We start from the raw sequence: 23,393 nt of genomic DNA, 5'->3' as shown, positions 1-23,393 counted from the left end.
TAAATATGTTGATAATAATAATAATAAAACTTTATATACTGCTTTATTTCCCCGAGGGGACTCAGAGCGGTTCCCAGGTAAAAATCACAGAGCATACAAAGTAAAAGCAACATAACCATAAGATTAACAAAACAAAATATGCATTAAAATTGTCACCACAACACACATATATTAAAGTAATCCTGCATGTTCAAGGCAATTTAAAAAATTTAAAAGGTCAGGCCAAGATTTATGCAAGCCCCAAAATTCTAGGGGGCCCAGGAATTAAATGCAATGCTATGGCAGGCAACAATAATATTAGGTACGGGTCTGTGGCTGTTCATTCCGGGGCCGACTAGAGGAAATGATCTGGGTAATTGGTAGGAAGAATAAGGCCATATTCGACAATGTGTAGGGCTGAGTTAGAACTGGCCATTTTCAAAAGCTTGTTGAAACCACCAGGTCTTCAAGCTCTTACAAAAGGAGGGGAGGGATGGGGCCTGTCTTATTTCCCTTGGAAGGGCGTTCCAGAGGCGGAGGGCCACCACTGAGAAGGCCCTCTCATCCCCACCAACAGCGCTTGAGACGGTAGTGGGACCGAGAGGAGGGCCTCCCCAGAAGATCTTGGAGTTCGTGCCGGTTCATAGAAGATGTGATCGCGGAGATAGGCGGGGCCCGAACTGTTTAGGGCTTTATAGGTCATGACCTGCACCTTGAATTTGGCTTGGCAACTTATCAGCAGCCAATGAAGCTGTGTTAATAGGGGTGTTGTATGCTCCCTATAGTTTGCTCCAGTAAGGAGCCTGGCTGCCGCCCGTTGTACCAGTTCAAACTTCCGGGCCATCTTCAAGTTGATCTTAGCAACTTGATATGCGTACCTTACTCTTTTTGCTAGGAAATTCATGCTTGTAATCCTACAAAGCCAATGCTGTGGTTCCTCTGGTCCTTACGGTCGCTTTTCCTCATGCACATTCTAAGGCTAGAGTGCCACTGGAAAAAGTGGATTCTAGGGTAAAGCCACAGGAAAGCCTTTCTTCCCCAGTTGAGAGTGGTCCTCAGGCCTGTGCTACTTCACCTGATTGTGTGCATTGAGCTCCTGGTTCTCCCTCTGGCACTGACGGAGGGCCTGCCTCTCAGCCTCCAGGGCCTGGGCCAGGTGAGCATTTTCCAAACACTTCTGAGAGTACTGCTCTGAGAGGACTTCAAGTTCACGCTGGACAGACTGCAGCTCCTCCCTAAGGAAATAGAGGTCAAAAGTAAGATAATGAGGCCACTTGTGTCTCTCACAACAACTAAACTCACCCTTAATACAGGATGGGAGAAGGAGGTGGATAGTCATTTGCACAGTCTGCCACTGATGGAAAAGAAGGAGCATTCAAGCTGAATGTTTTGCAAGCAGCCTATAGTTTATTCCCTCAAAGCAATTAGCTACCCAAGCTGAAGTTTTGTATAGAACATCTGAAATGAACCTTTTCAGAGTCAATCTTCAGGTGATCAAAAGTTTGATTAACGTCTGCTCTGAAGAGTTACAGGACAGGATTACAATCTGTTAGAAACACTTCAAGACCAATAAAAGGTAAACACAAGAGATCTTTTAAAACCAATTATGTTCCAAAATGGCTCTTGTGCATGAATACAATAAATGTATTTCTTTCAAAAATGTATGCATGCCTTACTTTTAGGCTAAAAATGTTTGACTAAGTAAAACAATATTGAAACCAATACTGAAGTGGATATTTACAAAAGGAGAATAAAGTACTAAAACAGAGAAGAGCAATCAAATTAAAACTAAAAATGTATCAAAAGGATTGGGTCGATAAGAAAGGCGGGTGATCCCCTTCCCAAATCAGGGAGGAGACAGTTGATCCTAGTGACTGCTTATTATTTAAGTTCAGAAGGCATACCGCAGAACAGCTTCCTCCTTTCCCCGGTGACCAAATCTGGCCATGGTACAAAATGGCAACTTGTTATATCAAAGTGCCCCCATTTCTCTATAACAGTCTTTCTCAACCTTCCTAATGCTGTGACCCCTTAATATAGTTCCTCATATTGTGGTGACCCCCAACCATAAAATTATTTCAGTTGCTACTTCATATCTGTAATTTTGCTACTGTTGAAAATCGTAATGTAAATATCTGATATGCAGGATGTATTTTCATTCGATGGACCAAATTTGGCACAAATGTCCGATATGCCCAAATTTGAATACTTGGGGGGGGGGGGTGTTGATTTTGTCATTTGGGAGTTGTAGTTGCTGGGATTTATGGTTCACCTACAATCAAAGAACCATAAATCCCAGTAACTACAACTTCCAAATGACAAAATCAATCATCTCCTGGACTTAATGTGAGGGGACTACCTTTACCTTTTTTACAATCAAAGAGCATTCTGAACTCCACCAAAGATGGAATTGGGCCAAACTTGGCACACAGAACTCCCATGACCAACGAAAAGTACTGGAAGGGTTTGGTGGGCATTGATCTTGAATTTTGGAGTTGTAGTTCATCTACATCCAGAGGGCACTGTGGACTCAAAACAGTGATGGATCTGGACTAAACTTGGCACAAATATCCAATATGCCCAAATGTGAATACTGGTGGAATTTCTGGAAAATAGACCTTGATATTTGGAAGTTGTTGCTGGGATTTATAGTTCACCTACAATCAAAACGCACTCTGAACCTCACAAACGACAGAATTGGGCCAAACTTCCCACACAGAACCCTCATGGCCAACATAAAATACTGTTGTCAAAGGCTTTCATGGCTGGAATCATTGGGTTGTTGTAGGTTTTTTCGGGCTATATGGCCATGGTCTAGAGGCATTCTCTCCTGACGTTTCGCCTGCATCTATGGCAAGCATCCTCACTACCTCTGAGGATGCTTGCTATAGATGCAGGCAAAACATCAGGATAGAATGCCTCTAGACCATGGCCATATAGCCCGAAAAAACCTACAACAACCCGATAATACTGTGTTTTCTGATGGTCTTTGGCGACCCCTCTGACACCCCCCTCACACCCCCCCCCCCCAGGTTGAGAAAGAGTGCCCTACAAAATGCAAAAATGCATACAGGTATTGTCTCTGGAGAGCTTCAATGTCTGAGTTGATGCTGCTAATTTGGGAGCGCTGAGTCTTCTCCAGCTCCCGCTCAAGCTCCTCCCGGTGGGCATTCTTCATGGCTTCTATGGCTGTGAAAGGAAAGCAAAATTGCAATTTGAGTAACTCACCCTTGGTTTTTGGTTTGCCCACAATAACATAATGTCAATTCCTTTGTTTACGAATATGTTGCCCCACTTCTTGCTCTACCTGAGATGGTGGCTGCCGTCTCCTCTGCTAGCAAGCGATCCTTCTCCTCCCGTAGTTTCTCCAGTTCCCGCTGATGCTGCCTTTGCAGATCTTCTATCTTCTTCTGATGCGTCTCTTCCATGGCAGCAAACCCTCGTTCACATGTTGCCTGGAAAAAGGCGAGAGAGTGCCGTTACATTTTGTTTACATATTTTGGTGGTCCAATCTAAACACAGACATGTGATTATGTACCAGGATGAAGGTATGGATAGCCAGAACGAGATGAATATGACTAACGGCACAACACTGATGGCATAAGCATGCATGGAAGGGAGGATAATGGTCTATTGACTTGTTTGGCACACTTAAAAGAGGAGAGTCATCGTTCTTCTATTGTAATTTAATAGAAAAATCACCTGCAGGATGTTCTTTCCGAACCCTCTGAAATGAAAGCTTCTGGAAGAATGAGAGATTTTGAATTTCAAGAAGCTTGCAATCCTGAACTCAGACTATTTTGTTAAGACTAAGTGGGCAATTCAGTTAGCCCAGCACTACTTGTGTGGCAATAGCAAACTGAACTAAATAAACATCAAAAATCAATGAAACAACCTATTTTCTGCACAAATCTCTCAGAGGCATTAAAAATAATTTGATGTATGTCCTATTTCTGCACTTTTAATCCTCATCACCCTTAATCCGAAGCAATATATATATTATATATACTGTTTTGTAGACACTATCATTTAGAGCTGCTTCTCATACAGGTTTTGTATTTGGGAAAAGTGAAAAGTAGTTGCACTACTCTGCACACTTTCAATAATCTGGCTCATGGTCTAACATAGGATCACTACAAGTCCACCCGGGATTGTGGCATAGCTGGCTGAGTGTCAGCTGCATTAAGATCACTCTGACCAAAAGGTCATGAGTTCGAAGCCAGCCTGGGTTGGAGTGGGTTTCCAACCAATTGAGTGTAGCCTGTTGTCGACCTTTGCAACCCGAAAGACAGTTGCATCTGTCAAGTAGGAAAACAAGGTACCACCTTAAAAGTATGGGGAGGCTAAGTTAACTAATTTATGAGGCCATAAAAGAAGACTCCAGCAAAGCATTCCAGCAAGGAAGCATGCGGGGAATGCGGAAGTGCTTCATCAGCGTCGCAGATGGACGATGAAATCGACAGCTCCCCTGGCGGCCAGAAAAAGTTAAATAGCCTCTGTGCATGTCTGTATATGTTTGTATGTCAAAAATTGGCATTGAATGTTTGCCATATATGTGTACATTGTAATCCACCCTGAGTCCCCTGCGGGGTGAGAAGGACGGAATATGAAAGCTATAAATAAATAAATACCCAACCCTTCTAGATCACATTTGAAACTCAGGGCGTATTTCATTTTCTCAGTGTTATTCCTTGTTAAGGAATTCCAAAACATCTGATCTTTGGTTAAGTAAAGGGTTAGTAATACCAGCCTGGCTTTTTTCAGTGTTAACATGTCAAGCTGAAATTGCAAAATCAGCAACAAGTTGATCGTGCACAAGTATTTTAAGTTGGGAATGCCAAAAGCAAAAATGTACGCCTTAGCGAAATTATCAGAGTCAATAAAGAGGAGGAGGAAGAAATAAATGGAGCCATTTTTAGAAGACTTGTACCTGTTACACTATTATACTTTTTTCTTAGTTAATATAGATAAATTGACATAACTCATAATCCAAATGCATTCCATACAAATTTTTTACTCTTTGAAAATACCTTACTCGTTGACAAGCTGATTTGCTGTGACCTAAAACATGTTTGTGTGTGCACGCATGCAAGTGCGCTTGTTCAAAATCCGAAATAGGATTTTTAACCTTCCAGGTAATTGTAAGATCCCTAACTTGACTAGCCTTTCAGAATCATATTTTGTAGTATTTTGCTTAAGTCACACTGATTAAGAAACTTCCTTTTGGTTGTTATATTGCAGCAATGTCTAATGGATAGTACAGTGATGGGCAACCTTTTGAGCTTGGTGTGTCAAAATTTGCCAAAAACCTGACCGTAACTTGGGTGGGGTGTCAACTTTGAGAAAAAATAAACGTAATTTTGCAATATTTATAGTTTAAATAAGAAAAATGTATATTCCATGCTGAGTTATGGAGTGAACAATGCTCAAACGTGCAGATGTTAAATTTGTAGAGCCTTTTACACATTTAAGGATGGAATTAGATTGGCTCTTATAAGGTGTACTTCTCTGTATGCGGCCGCATGTGGCTGCGTGTCATCAAAAATAGCCATGTGTGTCAGTGCTGACACGCGTGTCATAGGTTCACCATCACGAGGATAGTAAAAGGATCTGTCTCTTGTGCTTAAGATATACAAATGAGTAAAAAAAACTGTTACTAAGCCTTGTTTCACAGAAGCAGAAATGGATCACACATAAGCAATCTGAATCTGACCCACCTAAATTTGATTCAAATAGTTAGGCAGAGAAACCCTGTTTAACAGAAGACGCTGTGACAATTTTAAGATGACTTTGTGCAGGGAAATGTGTTCTTAAAAAGAACATTAAAAGTAACTCTGGTAATAGAGTGAAGAGAATTCATTTGATACAGGTTTTGCTTGCAATAAAGCGTATTTCTTTTCTAAGCCCTCTGTAAAATAGATCCCTTTGGTACTTAATTGTTTCACCTTGTATGGTTATTTCAAGTGCTGCTTGCCATCCCCACCCCACTTTTTCACAAAACTATAGTTCCAAATGAAAAGGAGCTGGGGTCCAAATTCAAAAGAGAGATGAAATGTAGATTGCATCTTTGGTAGTTGGTAAATAATCTAGGATCCTCTTTTAACTATCTCAAGCAATTAAGTGGCGCAATGGATTAAACCCTTGTGCCAGCAGAACTGCTGACTGAGAGGTCAGCGGTTTGAATCTGGGGAGAGCGGGTTGAGCTCCCTCTGTCAGTTCCAGCTCCCCATTCAGGGACATAAGAGAAGCCTGGTAAAACATCTGGGCATCCCCTGGGCAACGTCCTTGCAGACGGCCAACACCAGAAGTGTCTTGCAGTTTCTCAATTTGCTTCTGATATGCACACAAAAAGTTAAGCCTGCAAAAGTTTGCAAGGTAAAATATCTGTTTATTTTTTAAAAATATATAAATATATTAAATCTTTATTTAAAATTTCCCACATGGTTATAATTCACACTTCTGAACATTATGCATGGAAAATGAAATCAGATTTTTTTTATCTCCAGCTCTTGTCTCCTAGCCACCTGATTCTAGATGCCTATTTGCCTTAAGAGAAAAGGGGTGAGTGGGAGGAGCAATGATTGCGCTGACATGAGGGGACTTACATAAATGACTTATTAAGATTAAATTCATTAAAAATACACCTTAAGATTCTCAAAATCTTTCTGGTATTTCTCCCGCAGTGTGGATGCATTCCCTTCTAGGTGCTTATTCTCCAGCTCATCTCTCATGACATTCATTTGGGCTTCCAGTTCTTGAATGCGTTCTCTTAGCCCGTGCATGGCGTTCTGTTCACTGTCTGAGGCTTGCATCCCACCACTGGCCTTATTTGCAGCCCATGTTTCTCCTGAACCACTTGCTACTGTGAGCGATGTTTCTGGGTGCTGCTTCTGGTACTCGTCCAAGGACTCCTGCAAATGTTGCAGATTCTGATTGTAACGCTCCTGCAAGCCCTGCAGCTCCTCATTGTGGAGAACTTGCAGTTCTTTCATCTTGGACTGGAACTCATCCTCTAGAGCTTGCATTTGCTCAAGGTGGTGCCTTTCCAAGTTCTGCTTATCTTGCAGAAGGACATCTAGTCGAAGGAGCCCCTCAGTTTGTTCCATCTTTAGCATGTCCTTCGTTCTGTTTAACTGCTCAACCACATTGTGGATCTCCTCTTCGTATTTACCCTGGAGCTCTGATATCTTTTTGCTCTGCTTATATGCTTCCTCCTCCAGGAGCTTCCGTTGATTGTCAAGCTGCTCTACTTTGGTCTTGAGTTCTGCGTTCTCTCTTTCAAGCACAGCAATCATTTCTGCATATTCGTTCTGCTGCTTTCGGAGCAATTCCTCATACTCTCCTCGGAGAACAGCAACAGCCTGTATGCGCTCTTGACACAGTGCATCAACATTTTGAAGAGAGTCCTTGTACAGCTTTGCCTCCTTTGCATATTCCAGCCTTGCTCGATAAGCCCCATAACAAACCTGGGCCTGGACAATCGCATCCTGCACTAGTAAAGAAGAGTAACGCTCAAGATCCCCCATGCAAGTATCATAAGGAGGGCTGCAAGAAATCTTGAGGAGCTTGTGGCAGTCTTTCAGGGCATCCCCAGGAGACAGAGATAGAAGAGCAGCAGATATTTCTTTGAGAAGATGTGCCCTGTCTTTGAGCTGTTGAGCAAGATCATCCTGAATAGCAGCCAGGGCTTGACTGCTTAGATCCTGCAGACGGTGGGCTCCTGCCATGGAGTCATGAAGGCTTACGTCCCATGCTGGATGGACTACTCCTGAAGCACCCTCTTGTATTTCAAGGGCTTTAGAAATCTGATGCATAACTCCATCAAAATCAGGTGTCCTATAAGCTTTCATGATTTCCTCCAACATGTACTTATGTTGCTGAAGAGCTGTTTTAGTGTTGTGGAGGTCTTCTTCAATTGTTTTTAACCTTTGATGAAATGATTCTCTCATTTTCTGGCCAACAAACCCAAGCTCTGCTTTGATCAGTGTGTTGTCTGCAACCGACTGAATGAGGCATTCGGGGACATTTGAACTTGGACCCTCCACCATCTTCTCTTCTTCATCCATAGCACCCAGGTGCTTTCTTAGCTCTTCTACCTGACTCCAAAACTGATCTTCCAATACTAGTTTTTTGGATAAAATATCAGCCAAGGCTACTGCAGTATGTGAAAGGTCTGAAGGCTCTAACAGAACAGCATCCACTGTACCATGTATCTCTCTGAGGGCCAAAGAAATCTTTGAAGATGCATCTCTCAAGGACTCTGCTATCCGGTTGATCAGCGATGACTCAAAAGCCAGCCTCCTGGAAAGCAACCTCAACTGGTCCTGTCCAGAAAATTCCAGTTGATGCTGGAAAGAAGGTTTTTCCTTTTCAATGCAGCTGCCTTCTACTTGCAAAGATTGGGCTGTAGGACACACGGCTGCTTGGCAGTCGGGTAAAGAAAATGTCAGTTTTAGGACCTGGATTGCATTAGACAGAGTACTTTCCATACTGGATAGGGCATCTAGATACACCTCTATTTCTTTTTCCTTGTCAGATGTAGGCAACAGTCTTAGCTGTTCTCTGCACTGGTTTAAGCAAACCAAGGCTTGGTTGTTTCTTCCATGGAGCCCACTCAATTCATTGACATGGTTTTCAATTAGCTTCAGTTTGGACTGCTTCTCACTTTCCAACTGTGAAACCAACATGCTAACTTGAATCAAACTATCCTGGAGCTGTTCTCTCAGCTGTGCTTCTGTATTGGCCCACTGCTGATGAAGTGCAATGAGAGTGTCTTGATTATGGCCCTGCTGGCTTTCAAGTTTCATGGTCACATCTTTGAGCTTTTCTTCTGTGATATAAAGTTTTGTTTCCAAGGAGTGAATTATAGATAGATAAGTCTCAGAATCACCCGAGGCTGGGTAACAAGGAGCGGGTTCTGATGACATGCTATCTTCAGAAAGTGACCTGTCCTGACTGGTGTCTGAGGAGGTGCTGCTTGTCCATGTCTTCTCGGATCCATCAGGGTGAACGTACTTTTGGCACTGGATGCTGGAGAAACGAATCCTTTGCCTTTTGGCTCCTTGAATTTCGACATCAGGTTTTGAGAAGTCCTTCTGAAAAATCTCCCTTTCATTAAAGTCTGCAGACTTTGATGTAGATTTGCATTCTTCTGTGTTCATCACTGTATGCTCATCGATCTGCCTCTGGTTGGTATTAAGGCCACCATCACTGGTACCACAAATGATCATAAGATCTGAAATGGGAAATTTTCCTTCCACTTGTGCATCTTGTACTTTCTCAGCAATTTGGCCAGTATCAGCCATATCTGTTGTTAAATGCTCATCAGGTAATATTTTCAAGTCTTTGTCTTGCGGACTTTCTTCCATTTCCTCTATGCTGCCACTCATGGCAGCCTTTTTAAATAAAGGTTCACTGAAATCTTGATCCCTTTTCTCAACAACTCTCAAATGGGTTTCCCTCACTACTCTCAGCTCTTCCTCCTTTTCTTTCAGGACCTTCTGCAAGTTCTGAAATTGCCCTGAGACCACCTCATAGGAGCGTTCCAGAGTGTGATAGTTGCTCTCTTCCAGTTGCAGCTTGGCTTGTAGCTTGGCCACCTCATTATCTGACTCCGCAACCTGGTTCATCAGTTCTTGGAACCGGAATTTAATCTGATCCCTTTCCTCCTCAAGACCCTTTATGTGATCAACAAGCTTCTGGATGCTTGCTTCCTTCATTTCCAGCTGCTCCTCCAGTTGGTGGACAATTTCACTGCTTTCAAATTTGGCAGTCAGTTTCTCTTTCTGCAAAATTTCCATCTGCTGTTCACTATTCTGTAGCTGGTTCTCATACTCGCTGGCTTTATCCTCCACTTCCTTCAAGCTCTGGATCAAAACCTGTTTTTCCTTTTCACAGCTTTCTAACAAAGCCTCATAATTCCTCTGGAGTTTCTCTTCCATCAACACTCGCGACTGCTCACTGGCACTCAATTGCCGGCTCAGGTCAGCAATTCGATCCTGAAGCCGTTGCACTTCTTTTTGGTAGTCTCTTTGCAATGCCTGTTGGGTCTCCAGGTCCCTCAGCTCTTGGGTCTTTTCTAACAGGAGTGCTTCAGCCTTCTTTAGCTTCTGCTCACTGGCTTTTAACTGGGAACTCAATGCTGTCTCACTGTGCTGCCACTCTTCCATCTGCTCTTGGGCTTTCTTCTTTTCAGCCTTCAAGTCGTTTTTGAGCTTGGCCAGGGTCTGCTCCTTGATGGAGAGCTCTGCAGCTGCATTGCTCAGCCTTGCTTGCAGGCTCTGGATCTCTGCCTCGTGGTGCCGTATTACATCCTTTGCTTCCCCGTAGCTACGCTTGAGGGACTGGATCTGTTGATTGATCAGCTCCTGGCGTTGACATTGGGCTTCCAGCTCATTCTGGAGGTCTCGATTGACTTTATGAAGCCTCTGCCAGGCCCCCGATGAGGAAGTGGCCACCTCAGTCTTTAAAAAAAATTGATTAAATAGGAGATTAGTAACACTCTTGGCTCCAAGTTCTGAGTGTCACACCTCTGGTCACAGAACTACTCCTTGAGAGTGGTTGGACCACACAACCCATCATGTTCCAATTTTGGATGTTGCCAGTTTTGTTTTGTTTTGCTTTTTGTTTTAAAAATTGCTGTGAGAAATTGGGAAGCTTCTTCCAAGGAAACAAACAACATGGATGGTAAACATCGAAACAGCTTTAATGCAAGACAGCCTAAGAAATGAACTGAATGAAACAAAATGAAAATAAAAATGATGGACACCACAGGAAAGGGAATGACATAGAAGAAGAAGAAAGATTTGGAAAGGAGTGAAAACTGCAGGAAGAGATGGTGGCCAGAAGTATTGAAAGTGGATCTTTTGTAAGACCCGGAAGACATACTTTTCAGGCTCAAGGCTAAATTAGAAAACTTATTCTGATAAGATTTGTTTTGGTTCTTGTGGGTTTTTTGGGGCTATATGGCCATGTTCTAGAGGCATTTCTCCTGACGTTTCACCTGCATCTATGGCAAGCATCCTCAGAGGTGAGGTCTCACCTCTGAGGATGCTTGCCATAGATGCAGGTGAAACGTCAGGAGAAATGCCTCTAGAACATGGCCATATAGCCCGAAAAAACCCACAAGAACTGAGTGATTCCAGCCATGAAAGCCTTCGACAAGATTTGTTTTGTTTCTGTTCACCACAACCTATTGGATGGGGCGATCTAACTATGATCAGTATAGTGTGTGAAAGTGTCCACCTTTGTTTATGTCTTCTCCTTATAGAGATGTGCTCTCTCCACTCTTAAGATATGGCAAATGCTAAGGTCAACTCATTCCTGTCACGAATTTGAAATGGATGCTTTCTGTATGTTGTTATGAGTGAATAAAACCATCATAATTTAAGTTAGATTTAAAATATGGAGCTTCTGGATGTGTCTGCTGTGTTTGTTTTGTTTTCAAACAACAATAAGCGAGAAGGAAAGAAGGGATATGATGAGAACATAAAATTAGAACAAGGATCACTGGAGAGATTTGAACCAAAGCCATGATGCATGCACAGAGAAAAACTTACAAAGAACCATGCAAGAGTCGGACAAGAAACAATATGGCTCAGAGAATACACAAACAGTAAGAGGAAAAAGAAGCACAGCATAATAAGCCTAATAATTTGGCCTGCCTTGCTGTACTGTGGTTTCTGGCAGGGACAGCCCACAGATGTGACACTCAGGAGTACATTAAGTCAGATAACATGCTTCCACAAGGAAAAAAACCCATGCAATATTATCCAAACTCGAGAGATATTAGTAGCGTGACTCTCCCCGCTCCCCACAGAAGAACCAGAAGACATAATTGGTGTCTTGGAAAAAGAGGAATAGTCATGCTGAACTTTAGTTTTGGCATCCAGTGGACTTCAGGAGCTCAACTTGCAACCAAGCTCAAGGCAGGAGATATGCAGGAAAGGATACATTACAAGAGATCAATGAGGGGCTTCAGTTCAACATGCATGTGACCAAGCCCTGAAAATATGCAGAACCTTGACGGAGAGGAAAACCTGTAACCACTTGATGTGTGTATCAAGAATGGGAGAAAAGCAAATAATTATGACCTCTTTTTGTTTTTGGCAGAAAGGTGTAACACAGTGCTTGTAAGAAATTGAGTCTACCAGCTTTTCACAATTATAGAATCATAGAATCAAAGAGTTGGAAGAGACCGAATGGGCCATCCAGTCCAACCCCCTGCCAAGAAGCAGGAATATTGCATTCAAATCACCCCTGACAGATGGCCATCCAGCCTCTGTTTAAAAGCTTCCAAAGAAGGAGCCTCCACCACACTCCGGGGCAGAGAGTTCCACTGCTGAACGGCTCTCACAGTCAGGAAGTTCTTCCTCATGTTCAGATGGAATTTCCTCTCTTGTAGTTTATTGCTTGCTTACCCACAAAACCAAAACTAATCAAGAAAGGGCATTAGGAAAAACAAGGCAAGAAAAGATAGAAACAGGTAAGCGACACAGACATGGTTGATCGGCCTCGTGTTTTTGTTTTTTGTGGTCTCTTCATGATTCTAATGAAGACATGGCAACCTGGCCAAGGTTCTTGAGTGGTGGATGGAGAGGACTGCTTTTCTGTGTCTCTTCATATCAAATTTAAAGAATCACAGCTGTGATTAGCATCTTTCAGAGCTACTACAACAGAACTTATGAAAAGATAAATTAACAACTTCTACAAAACAGCTTAACGGCAGTCTTTAGGAAGAACTGGAAGACCTGGCTGTTCCGATGTGCCTTTCCAGAATAGGAAAACTCCAACAACCTGTCCCAGAAGCACTGTATTAGACTTTAAGATTGCTTGCACACTGCACTTACCCTAAAATCCGACATATCACCTGTCACATCAGCACTTTTAATCTGTACCCATTACATTTGGCCCGGCCCAGTTTTATTGTGTTTGGTGTACTGTTTTATTGTTCTGTTGTTTCTTGATATTGCTTTAATTGTTATGATTTGCTTTGAGTTGTGTATTGTTATGCTATGTTTTTGAGGCCTTGGCCTTTGTAAGCCGCATCGAGTCCTTCGGGAGATGCTAGCGGGGTACAAATAAAGTTAATAATAATAATAATAATAATAATAATAATAATAATAATAATTAATGTCACACATGACAAGGCACTTTTCATCACTAAGCTGGAGAGAAAAGTATTGAGGTGATGCAGGAAAAAATCTTTTAACTCGGCGTGTTCTGAACATACAACTCTTTAAAAGGTACAACGAAATAAAAATACATCTATAGGCTAACAAGACATTATGATGAAGAAATCTGAGTACTTTGTTTTATTAATGGAGGCTGCCATCTAATTAAAAAAGCTGATTCAATCTGCCTATATGTATAAGAGTGAAACAAAAAGCATGTTTCCTTGTTTTTCATGTATAGATATCACAATATAAACCAATATAGAGAAGACTCATGCTTCTAGTCCACTTAAGAAGGAAGTGCTTTTTCAAAAATGGAGACAGCTATCTGCAGTTATCACTTGTCTGATAACCGCCTCACCCCCTACCAACCCCAGAGATCCCTCCGTTATGAAGACCAAGATTTGTTGGAAATTCCCAGTGTCAAGACCTTACATCTAACAGCAACCAGACACAGAGCCTTTACAGCAGTGGCACCATCACTCTGGAATACTCTGCCACCTAAAGTCCATGCCTTGCGGGACTTATCAGCTTTCCGCAGGGCATGTAAGACATATCTGTTTCGACAGGCCTTTGATCTTTGATACTGCTGTTTTTAAATTGTGTTAGATTTTAGCCTGTTCTTGTAAGTTTCTCCAAGCCCTAGGGGAGTGGTGGCATGTAAGTTTGAATAATAAATAAATGCCGCTATTAAATTAAGACATTTAATTAAATTCTTAAAATATACGTCCCAAATGTATTTAATTTTAAAGTATCCTTGATAAAAAAACTCATTTTGAAACAAACCAAGAAAATAAAATTTAAAAACTCAATGCCTCTTACAGTTGTTTTCTTCCTGCGTTTTATTCATCATGTATCTCCATCCTCATCAACCACAGAAAATGGTACCTACAAAAGAAGTAGTTTGAGGTACCTTCTTTACGTGGTTAAAGCACCGGGATTGTGGCACAGCTGGCTGAGTGTCAGCTGCATTAAGATCACTCTGATCAAAAGATCATGCGTTCGAAACCAGCCCAGGTTGGAGTGGGTTTCCAACCAATTGTGTGTAGCCTGTTGTCGACCTTTGCAACCCGAAAGACAGTTGCATCTGTCAAGTAGGAAAATAAGGTACCACTTTAAAAGTGTGGGGAGGCTAAATCAACTGATTTATGAGGCCATAAAAGAAGACTCCAGCAAAGCATTCCAGCGGGGAAGCATGCGGGGAATGCGGAAGTGCTTCATCAGCGTCGCAGATGGACGATGAAAGCAACAGCTCCCTGGCGGCCAGAAAAAGTTAAATAGCCTCTGTCTATGTCTGTATATGTTTGTATGTCAAAAATTGGCATTGAATGTTCGCCATATATGTGTACACTGTAATCCGCCCTGAGGATATCCAGTAGTCTGAACAGAAGGGGCACTTGTTCTATACCTGTACCTGTAAAAAGAGGATTAATTCCACCAAAACCTCCTTTCCCATCAGAAGACTCAGGGCATTGCACACTCCTATCCGCAATCCAGGTATACTCACAAGCACCTTGGACTGAAGCCTCGCAGATAAGAACCACAATCACAAAAAAAGGATCTTCCTTGCACTCTCCTACCTGAAGAACATAACCTTCCCGGGCACTCTGTTCACGGCCCAGGGCTACTTTCAGCTGGTCCTGCAGTACACGATTCTGCTCCAAAAGGTCCGAAGCTGTTTTCTGGCTCTGTTCCAGCTGAAATCAAGACACAAAACATGTGAGAATGGAGAAAAATACACAATCCATGGGATATCCATAACTCCAATCAAAATTTGTTGTTAAACTCAACAGAGCCAATTAGAAACCAGATGAGTAATGTCCTTGCAACTCATAAGTGGGGAAGTCATCTCCATACACTGCCAAGCTGTGGAGCTGGAATCACAGCTTCACAGTCACAGCTTGGTCTAAGAAGCATTGCACACTACCTTTGAGGATGCTTGCCATAGATGCAGGCAAAATGTCAGGAGAGAATGCTTCTAGACCATGGCCATATAGCCCGAAAAAACCTACAACAACCCAGTGATTCCGGCCATGAAAGCCTTCGACAATACATTGCACACATACACATCCAAAGAAGAAAAAGGCCAGATGGTTCCACACCATGGATTTCTACCACTCAATCAGTCAGGGTTCTTCTTCAACTTATCTCCCTTATTTCGAGCTTAAAATATTGCTAGTCCTTCCGTAAGGACCTCAGTGCCCCTCCTAAAACATTTCAGTTCTGTAAGAAACATCACTTAACGATAGATTGGGGCTTCTTCCCAGGTACAGGAGTCTTTCACCTGACTCAGGTAACAAATATGACTTGCATTTCACTTTCCTTAAGTTTTGAATATTCATTATAAAGGCCGCAAGAGCAACAGCACAGAGCAGATAACCTAAGCACAGTTCTGATGCGGAAATACCAAGATGATCTGAACTGTCTGGAAGGAGCATATAGGAATAAAACTGTACAATGTATTGTCGAAGGCTTTCATGGCCGGAATCACTGGGTTGTTGTAGGTTTTTTCAGGCTATATGGCCATGGTCTAGAGGCATTCTCTCCTGACGTTTCGCCTGCATATAGGGCAAGCATCCTCAGAGGTAGTGAGGTCTGTTGGAACTAGGAAAATGGGTTTATATATCTGTGGAATTACCAGGGTGGGACAAAGGACTCTTGTCTGCTGGAGCTAGGTGTGAATGTTTCAACTGATGAACCAACCTGGACACAGCATTTTATGTGAAAACATAGAAATGCTGGACCACGCTCACAACCACCATGTCAGACAACACAGAGAAGCCATTGAAATACACAAGCATGTGGACAATTTCAACAGAAAGGAGGAAACCATGAAAATGAACAAAATCTGGCTACCAGTATTAAAAAACCCTAAAATTACAACAGCAAAACAACAGAAAGGAAACAATCTGGGACATCTAATCACCTCTCAACAAAAGATTGCCCCAGGCACCAAGGACATTCAACCACCTCTCTAATCACCAGGCACTGCCAGGGAATCCAATGCTAATTAAGGTGATCAGTTGAAACATTCACACCTAGCTCCAGCAGACAAGAATCGTTTGTCCCACCCTGGTCATTCCACAAATATATAAACCCTTTTTCCTAGTTCCAACAGACCTCACTACCTCTGAGGATGCTTGCCATAGATGCAGGCGAAATGTCAGGAGAGAATGCCTCTAGACCAGAGGTTCTCAACCTGGGGTCCCCAGATGTTTTTGGCCTACAACTCCCAGAAATCCCAGCCAGTTTACCAGCTGTTAGGATTTCTGGGAGTTGAAGGCCAAAAACATCTGGGGACCCCAGGTTGAGAACCACTGCTCTAGACCACAGCCATATAGCCCAAAAAAACCTTCAATAACCCATAAAACTGTACAGTTTCAACACTACCACTGAACCGATATTTATGGATATGTTCCTATGTTCTTCCCCTAAGATTACTTGAATTTCAGATCCTTCGCAGACAACAAAATTAGTAACTATCTCAAGAAGTTTCTAAGACAAAATGACAGCGAGAAAGATATTCACAGGGAAGGAAGAGAACATCAACTAAGGAAACAACTGCTCCTCACACTTCCAAATCAGCCTTTCCCGGTTTCATCCAGGACAGGCGTTACGACACTACAGCATGCACCAGTCATAAAAAGCCCTGCTTCAGAAGCCCAGATTCCATCTCTGAGCCACACTTCCCAACTTACCTCCTTTTCCAGGAGTGTGGTGAGGTGCTGCTTGTTGAGCGTTTCGTTGTTGTCCTCTGAATGTGAGAGGTGCAAAGGGGCGATGGGGACTTGCTTCTCCTCACGCAGCGGCGTTGTCTCAACTTGGTGCCAGCGCTGCTCTATCTCCACATGAACATGCGACTTGGTTTCTGAAGGGATGGGCAACCCCGGAAGTCTGTCCACCTCCATCCTAGAGAAGTCTTCGGGGCTTCCCGCATCAGGAGCATCCAGGCTTTCAAATCGCTTACGTCTCTCCTCCCTTCTCCGAGCACGTTCTCTCTCAAGTTCCCCAGAATCCGCATCCCCAGGCTCTTTGGGGAATGCGGTGCCACCGTCCTTCAAATTCTCTGCCACGTTTGCTCGTTCCTGTGCCAGAGCTTGCTGGATGGGACGAAACTCGGCCCAGTCAAACGTCTTGGAGCGGCCCTCCCGCCTGCGTTCCCGGGCACGGCTCCGCTTGTGTTCGGGGTCAACCTCTGCTTGCTCTGCGTCCTGTTTCTCACTCGGCTTGGGACAGGAATCCAAGGAGGAGCTAGTTTTGCTCCTCTCTTCTGGCAAAGAGCTAAGGAAAATGAACCAAAGGAGAGAGGAAAGCAAAAGTGTTAGGCGCCAATTTAACGTATATTCTCTTAAAATTCATTCCAGGGACAACACTGAGCCAGCATGGCGTAGCAGTTGGGGTGTTCAGCTATGAATCTGGGACACCAGGGTTTAAGCCCTGCTTAGCCATGGTCACACTTTGTATCCAAGGAAGACAATGGCACACGTCTTTTGAACAAATCTTTCCAAGAAAAACACATTACAGGCTTGCCTTAAGTCAGAAATAATTTGGAGGCACACAACAACAACAAAACACCAGCATTGCTGTGACCCAGAAGCATTCATGGAGGAACTCAAACCTGTTAAAATTTCACCTTTTCCACCACCTCTGAAACTTCTTGCCATGGATCCTGATTTACGTTTAGCATTTAACATTCAAGATAGTGAATTGTTTGAGCGAGAACCAATGTAACGTTTTCAAAACTTTGCAGAAACATAATTTCATGCCAGAAAAAAACCTATGAAAATAATTCTCAACAAATAATACACCAAAGAATTACTAGCAGGACACATTTATGTTCTGAAGCAAAATTCTGAGATTAGAAAAATCTGGATGGTACATTTCAATATTTTCATTTTGATATACATTCCTCCGTGAGATCCACTCTCAGGGAAGAAAAATGTCAGCCCAGAATCATCTGGACATGGTAACCAAATGAAAATGTTGGATTGATTCACCCATTCACATTGCAGGCAGTTTTGTCTTTAAAACCATATTTTAGCCTAGTTTAGTTTCCCTTCAGTTGAAGGCCAGTTAGACCAGTTATCAGGCTGTAGTTTAATAACTGCAGGGAGGAGTGAATATAGGAAAATAAGCTACAAAAGATCAATTGGCATGCCTACAAAAGGATTCCTCCAGAAAAGGTTCTCCATGGACTATCTCCAAGGTATTTCATGTACTGAATATTCAGGCTTTTTTCAACACCACTGGAAAAATATGTTTTTCCTACACCAGTGTTTCTCAACCTGGGGGTTGGGACCCCTAGGGGGGTCGCGAGGGGATGTCAGAGGGGTCGCCAAAGACAGTATTTTCTGTTGGTCGTGGGGGTTCCGTGTGGGAAGTTTGGCCCAATTCTATCATTGGTGGAGTTCAGAATGCTCTTTGAGTATAGGTGAACTATAAATCCCAGCCACTACAACTCCCAAATGTCAAGGTCTATCTTCCCCAAACTGCACCAGTGTCCACATTTGGTCACATTGAGTATTCATGCCAAGTTTGGTCCAGATGCATCAGTACTCTCTGGATGTAGGTAAACTATAACTCCAAAAGAGAAGGCTGAGAGGAGATATGATAGCCATGTATAAATATGTGAGAGGAAGCCACAGAGAGGAGGGAGAAAGCTTGTTTTCTGCTTCCCTGGAGACTAGGATGTGGAACAATGGCTTCAAACTACAAGGAAGGAGATTCCATCTGAACATGAGGAAGAACTTCCTGACTGTGAGAGCCGTTCAGCAGTGGAACTCTCTGCCCTGCAGTGTGGTGGAGGCTCCTTCTTTGGAAGCTTTTAAACAGAGGCTGGATGGCCATCTGTCAGGGGTGCTTTGAATGCAATATTCCTGCTTCTTGGCAGGGGTTGGACTGGATGGCCCATGAGGTCTCTTCCAACTCTTTGATTCTATGATTCATGCCAAGTTTGGTCCAGATGGATCAGTACTCTCTGGATGTAGGTAAACTATAACTCCAAAAACCAAGGTCAATGCCCACCACACTCTTCCAGAATTTGTTGTTGGTCATGGGAGCTCTGTGTCCCAAGTTTGGTTCAATTCCATCATTGGTGGAGTTCAGAATGCTCTTTGATATTGTAGGCGAACTATAAATCTCAGCAACTACAACTCCCAAATGACAAAATCAATCCTCCCCTCAACCCCACCAGTATTCAAATTTGGGTGTATCGAGTATTTGTGCCAAATGAATAAAAATACATCCTGCATATTGGATATTTACAAGATGATTCATAACAGGAGCAAAATTATAGTTGTGAAGTAGCAATGAAAATAATGTTATGGTGGGGGTCACCACAACAGAAGGAACTGTATTAAGGGGTCACGGCATTAGGAAGGTTGAGAACCACTGTCCTACACAGACCCCCATGATCCTCTACATGCATGTAACTTCCACCTTTGGCATTTCCACTTTTTCAGCTAAGAAAAATGGAAGCTATTCTATCTTTGGCTGCAAAGAGACATTCTCATCCAAGTCTATTCAGAGTAGACGTATGTATGGAAAAATGCAATTCTTGGTCGCTAATGTGTATGTCAGATCACTACAGCAGCTTGGAGCACATCCAATCATAATGACACTAGCGGTCCCCTGCCACGTGTTGCTGTGGCCCAGTCTGTTGATATGGAAAATCAAGTAATTAGAATGTGCTGGTTTCTAATATATGTAATGTCTTTATGCTTGTGGGTAAAGAGTATTTCTTGATGTTTGACAGTTTTGACGTAGAGATTGTCTGGTTTGCCAACTCTGGAACATGCAACATATAATTGTCCATCTTTAGGAGTCCCTTTCAAATCTGTAATACTTTATCTGTGTGTGTGTGAATCATACATATACATCTATATCTATGGCTGGATGGCTCTCTGTCAGGAGGGCTTTGATGATGTTTTCTTGCCCTGGTGAAGGGAGTTGGACTGGATGGCCTTAAGTATTTTCTGTTGGTCATGGGGGTTCTGTGTGGGAAGTTTTCCCCAGTTCTGTCATTCATGTGGTTTATTCAGAATGGTCTTTGATTGTAGGTGAACTATAAATCCCAGTAACTACAACTCCCAAATGCCAAGGTCTATTTCCCCCAAACTCCATCTGTGTTCGTATTTGGACATATGGAATATTCGTGCCAAGTTTGGTCCAGATCCATCATTGTTTGAGTCCACAGTGCTCTCTGGATGTAGGTGAACTACAACTCCCAAACTCAAGGTCAATGCCCACCAAACAGTGCTAGTATTTTCTGTTGGTCGTGGGAGCCCTGTGTGCCAAGTTTGGTTCAATTCCATTGTTCAGAATGCTCTTTGATTATAGGTGAACTATAAATCCCAGCAACTACAACTTCCAAATGACAAAATCATAATTTTTTTTAGTGATGGTCATTCCTTGTGTTGTGAGACGTTTTGTAGCCAAATTTGGTGCGATTTCGTTCATTGGTTCCTTTGTTTTTAAGGTACTCATTATGCACAGAGCATTTATATATAGAGAGATGGGAAGTTCAGCACCTTTTGTAACAGATTTTATATGTCCTTTCTGTAGAAAAAAATTATGAAGTACGAAAAAACTCAGGCTTACAGAAAATACCACAGGTCTGAATGTCAAGATGCTACGTTACTTTTTTCTTCCAACGACAGAAATGAGCACGAGGCCTAATGCAAGCTATTACTGACAAGGAAAGCTGCAGCTCTCAAGGTAAATACTGAGAAAAGAAAAGAGCAATACACACAGGCAGCAGACAGGCAAGGAAAGGAATTTCAGACATCTGAGGAGAGAGAGCCTAAAAGGAACCGTCAGACAAGGCCTTTCAACAAAACATAACACATGCCAGCCTTCCGCATGCACATTTGCAGACTGGGTTTGGAAATTGGACAGCAATTAACTAACTCCAATTATACTACAGAGAAACATTCAGTCCAGTAGCAGGAAACTAAACCCCAATAATAATTTAAAAATACATTTGATCATCCATACCAGTTCATTACTCTATTCAGAACAAGGATTCATAAATGGAGGTGCAAATACCCTTGAAGCACGATCTATTGGAAGGAATGAATGAGAATTACTCAAGGTTGTTGTAGGTTTTTTCGGGCTGTATGGCCATGTTCTAGAGGCATTCTCTCCTGACGTTTCACCTGCATCTATGGCAAGCATCCTCAGAGGTAGTGAGGTCTGTTGGAACTAGGAAAAAGGGTTTATATATCTGTGGAATGACCAGGGTGAGACAAAGGACTCTTGTCTGCTGGAGCTAGGTGTGAATGTTTCAACTGACCGCCTTGATTAGCATTTGATTGCCTGGCAGTGCCTGGAGCAAACTTTTGTTGAGAGGTGATTAGATGTCCCTGATAGTTTCCTCTCTGTTGTGCTTTTGCAATTTTTGAGACAATTTCAACAGAAAGGAGGAAACCATGAAAATGAACAAAATCTGGCAACCAGTATTAAAAAAACTCTAAAATTGCAACAGCACAACAGAAAGGAAACAATCAGGGACATCTAATCACCTCTCAACAAAAGTTTGCTCCAGGCACAGTCAGGCCATTGTATGCTAATCAAGGTGGTCAGTTGAAACATTCACACCTAGCTCCAGCAGACAAGAGTCCTTTGTCTCACCCTGGTCATTCCACAGATATATAAACCCTTTTTCCTAGTTCCAACAGACCTCACTACCTGTGAGGATGCTTGCCATAGATGCAGGCGAAACATTAGGAGAGTATGCCTCTAGACCATGGCCATACAGCCCTAAAAAACCTACAACAACCCAGAGAACTACTCAGTTTTACAGGAGAAAACAAACAAAGAAATAATCCCAGCGACAGGCATTTTACTTGACCTGAAATAAATTCTACCAAACTTGCCAATGATCACCAACATCTGCTGTAACCCTGTACATCAAAATGGCAGGATCTGCATGACTGCAGCCCGGACGTTTATCTTACTTTACCTGCTAAATGAGAAAGGAAGCATCAAAGGAGAATTATATGTTAGAATTGTCTTTATGTTCCTCATGTCCCCCCAATTTTGGTAAATGTACATGGCACTTTAAACTTAAGAACAACAAAGCAGTTCCCTGCTGTGACAATGTGTATTTTTATTCCTATAGTTGTGTGTTGTTTAGACAATAAGTAATAATGGTAAGTATGTAGAATTATATTTTGTTAGATGGTGGCTAGCTTGACTTGTCTCTAGCTGAGTTGCCACTTAACAGCACAGCTGTTTAAAAGTGGGCAGTCTGTAAGCCGGTGAGCTACAGAGAAGACTGGTTGTGTAGTGAGAGGATCCAGGAACTGATCTGTAATTAGTGTAATTACAGAGGTAGTTGATCCTGTGTGGGTGTGGAAATCCAGCAGGAATCCTGTAGTGGTAGAACTACAGGGATGACTGATTCCTTGGTTAAGAATCAGGGTTTGGCTTGGAGCAGTTAAATAAGTCAGGCGGCTTATTTGTAGTAAAAGAACGCTTGTTAAAGAAAGAAACATCTTCCTAAAGAAATCTTTTGAAGTCTGTTTAGTACCTAAAGTTATTCAGGAAACCTTATCAATGTAACCAACTAAGTTTGTGCCTCTAGAGAAGTAACATTGAATCTGTTATGTTCCTGTTAAATAAAATTGTTACTGGTTTTTTTTTCCTCATAGCCTTGCCTCTGATACAGTTTCTTCTAAGACAAACAGCCCTGCATAGGAAGTAAGACCAAATCAGGGACATTAAACGCTACGCTATCGAATAAGTAAACCCCTTTCAATTAGTGGTCCCTTTATAAAACAGCTCCTAAGTTGATACTGAGATCTAGGGAAGTAATGCTACCCCTCTATTCTGCTCTGGTTAGACCACACCTGGAATATTGTGTCCAATTCTGGGCACCACAATTCAAGAGAGATATTGACAAGCTGGAATGTGTCCAGAGGAGGGCGACTAAATGATCAAGGGTCTGGAGAACAAGCCCTATGAGGAGCAGCTTAAGGAGCTTGGCATGTTTAGCCTGAAGAAGAGAAGGCTGAGAGGAGATATGATAGCCATGTATAAAGATGTGAGAGGAAGCCACAGGGAGGAGGGAGCAAGCTTGTTTTCTGCTTCCCTGGAGACTAGGACACGGAACAATGGCTTCAAACTACAAGAGATTCCATCTGAACATGAGGAAGAACTTCCTGACTGTGAGAGCTGTTCAGCAGTGGAACTCTCTGCCCTGGAGTGTGGTGGAGGCTCCTTGTTTGGAAGCTTTTAAAC

The 23,393-nt window shown here is 42.5% G+C and overlaps 1 protein-coding gene across 6 annotated transcripts in view; it reads right to left on the bottom strand.

Moving 5' to 3' along the window:
• Positions 1–23,393, bottom strand: part of LOC137097892 (myosin phosphatase Rho-interacting protein-like) — a 198,252-nt gene that overhangs the window by 10,714 nt on the left and 164,145 nt on the right. For 4 of the 6 annotated variants that reach the window (XM_067473267.1, XM_067473269.1, XM_067473268.1 and 1 more), the window contains 6 exons: positions 16,850–17,432; positions 14,732–14,848; positions 6,624–10,442; positions 3,287–3,434; positions 3,051–3,168; positions 1,055–1,214 (listed from right to left, as the gene is read on the bottom strand). In XM_067473267.1, the coding sequence (XP_067329368.1) occupies positions 1,055–1,214; positions 3,051–3,168; positions 3,287–3,434; positions 6,624–10,442; positions 14,732–14,848; positions 16,850–17,432 (4,945 nt within the window). The remainder of the gene's footprint in view (positions 1–1,054; positions 1,215–3,050; positions 3,169–3,286; positions 3,435–6,623; positions 10,443–14,731; positions 14,849–16,849; positions 17,433–23,393) is intronic. The other 2 variants (XM_067473271.1, XM_067473272.1) reach the window with 1 other exon arrangement.

Source organism: Anolis sagrei, chromosome X, assembly GCF_037176765.1.
Source record: "Anolis sagrei isolate rAnoSag1 chromosome X, rAnoSag1.mat, whole genome shotgun sequence".
NCBI classification, from domain to species: domain Eukaryota; kingdom Metazoa; phylum Chordata; class Lepidosauria; order Squamata; family Dactyloidae; genus Anolis; species Anolis sagrei.
This window is presented reverse-complemented; position numbering and strand designations above follow the sequence as displayed.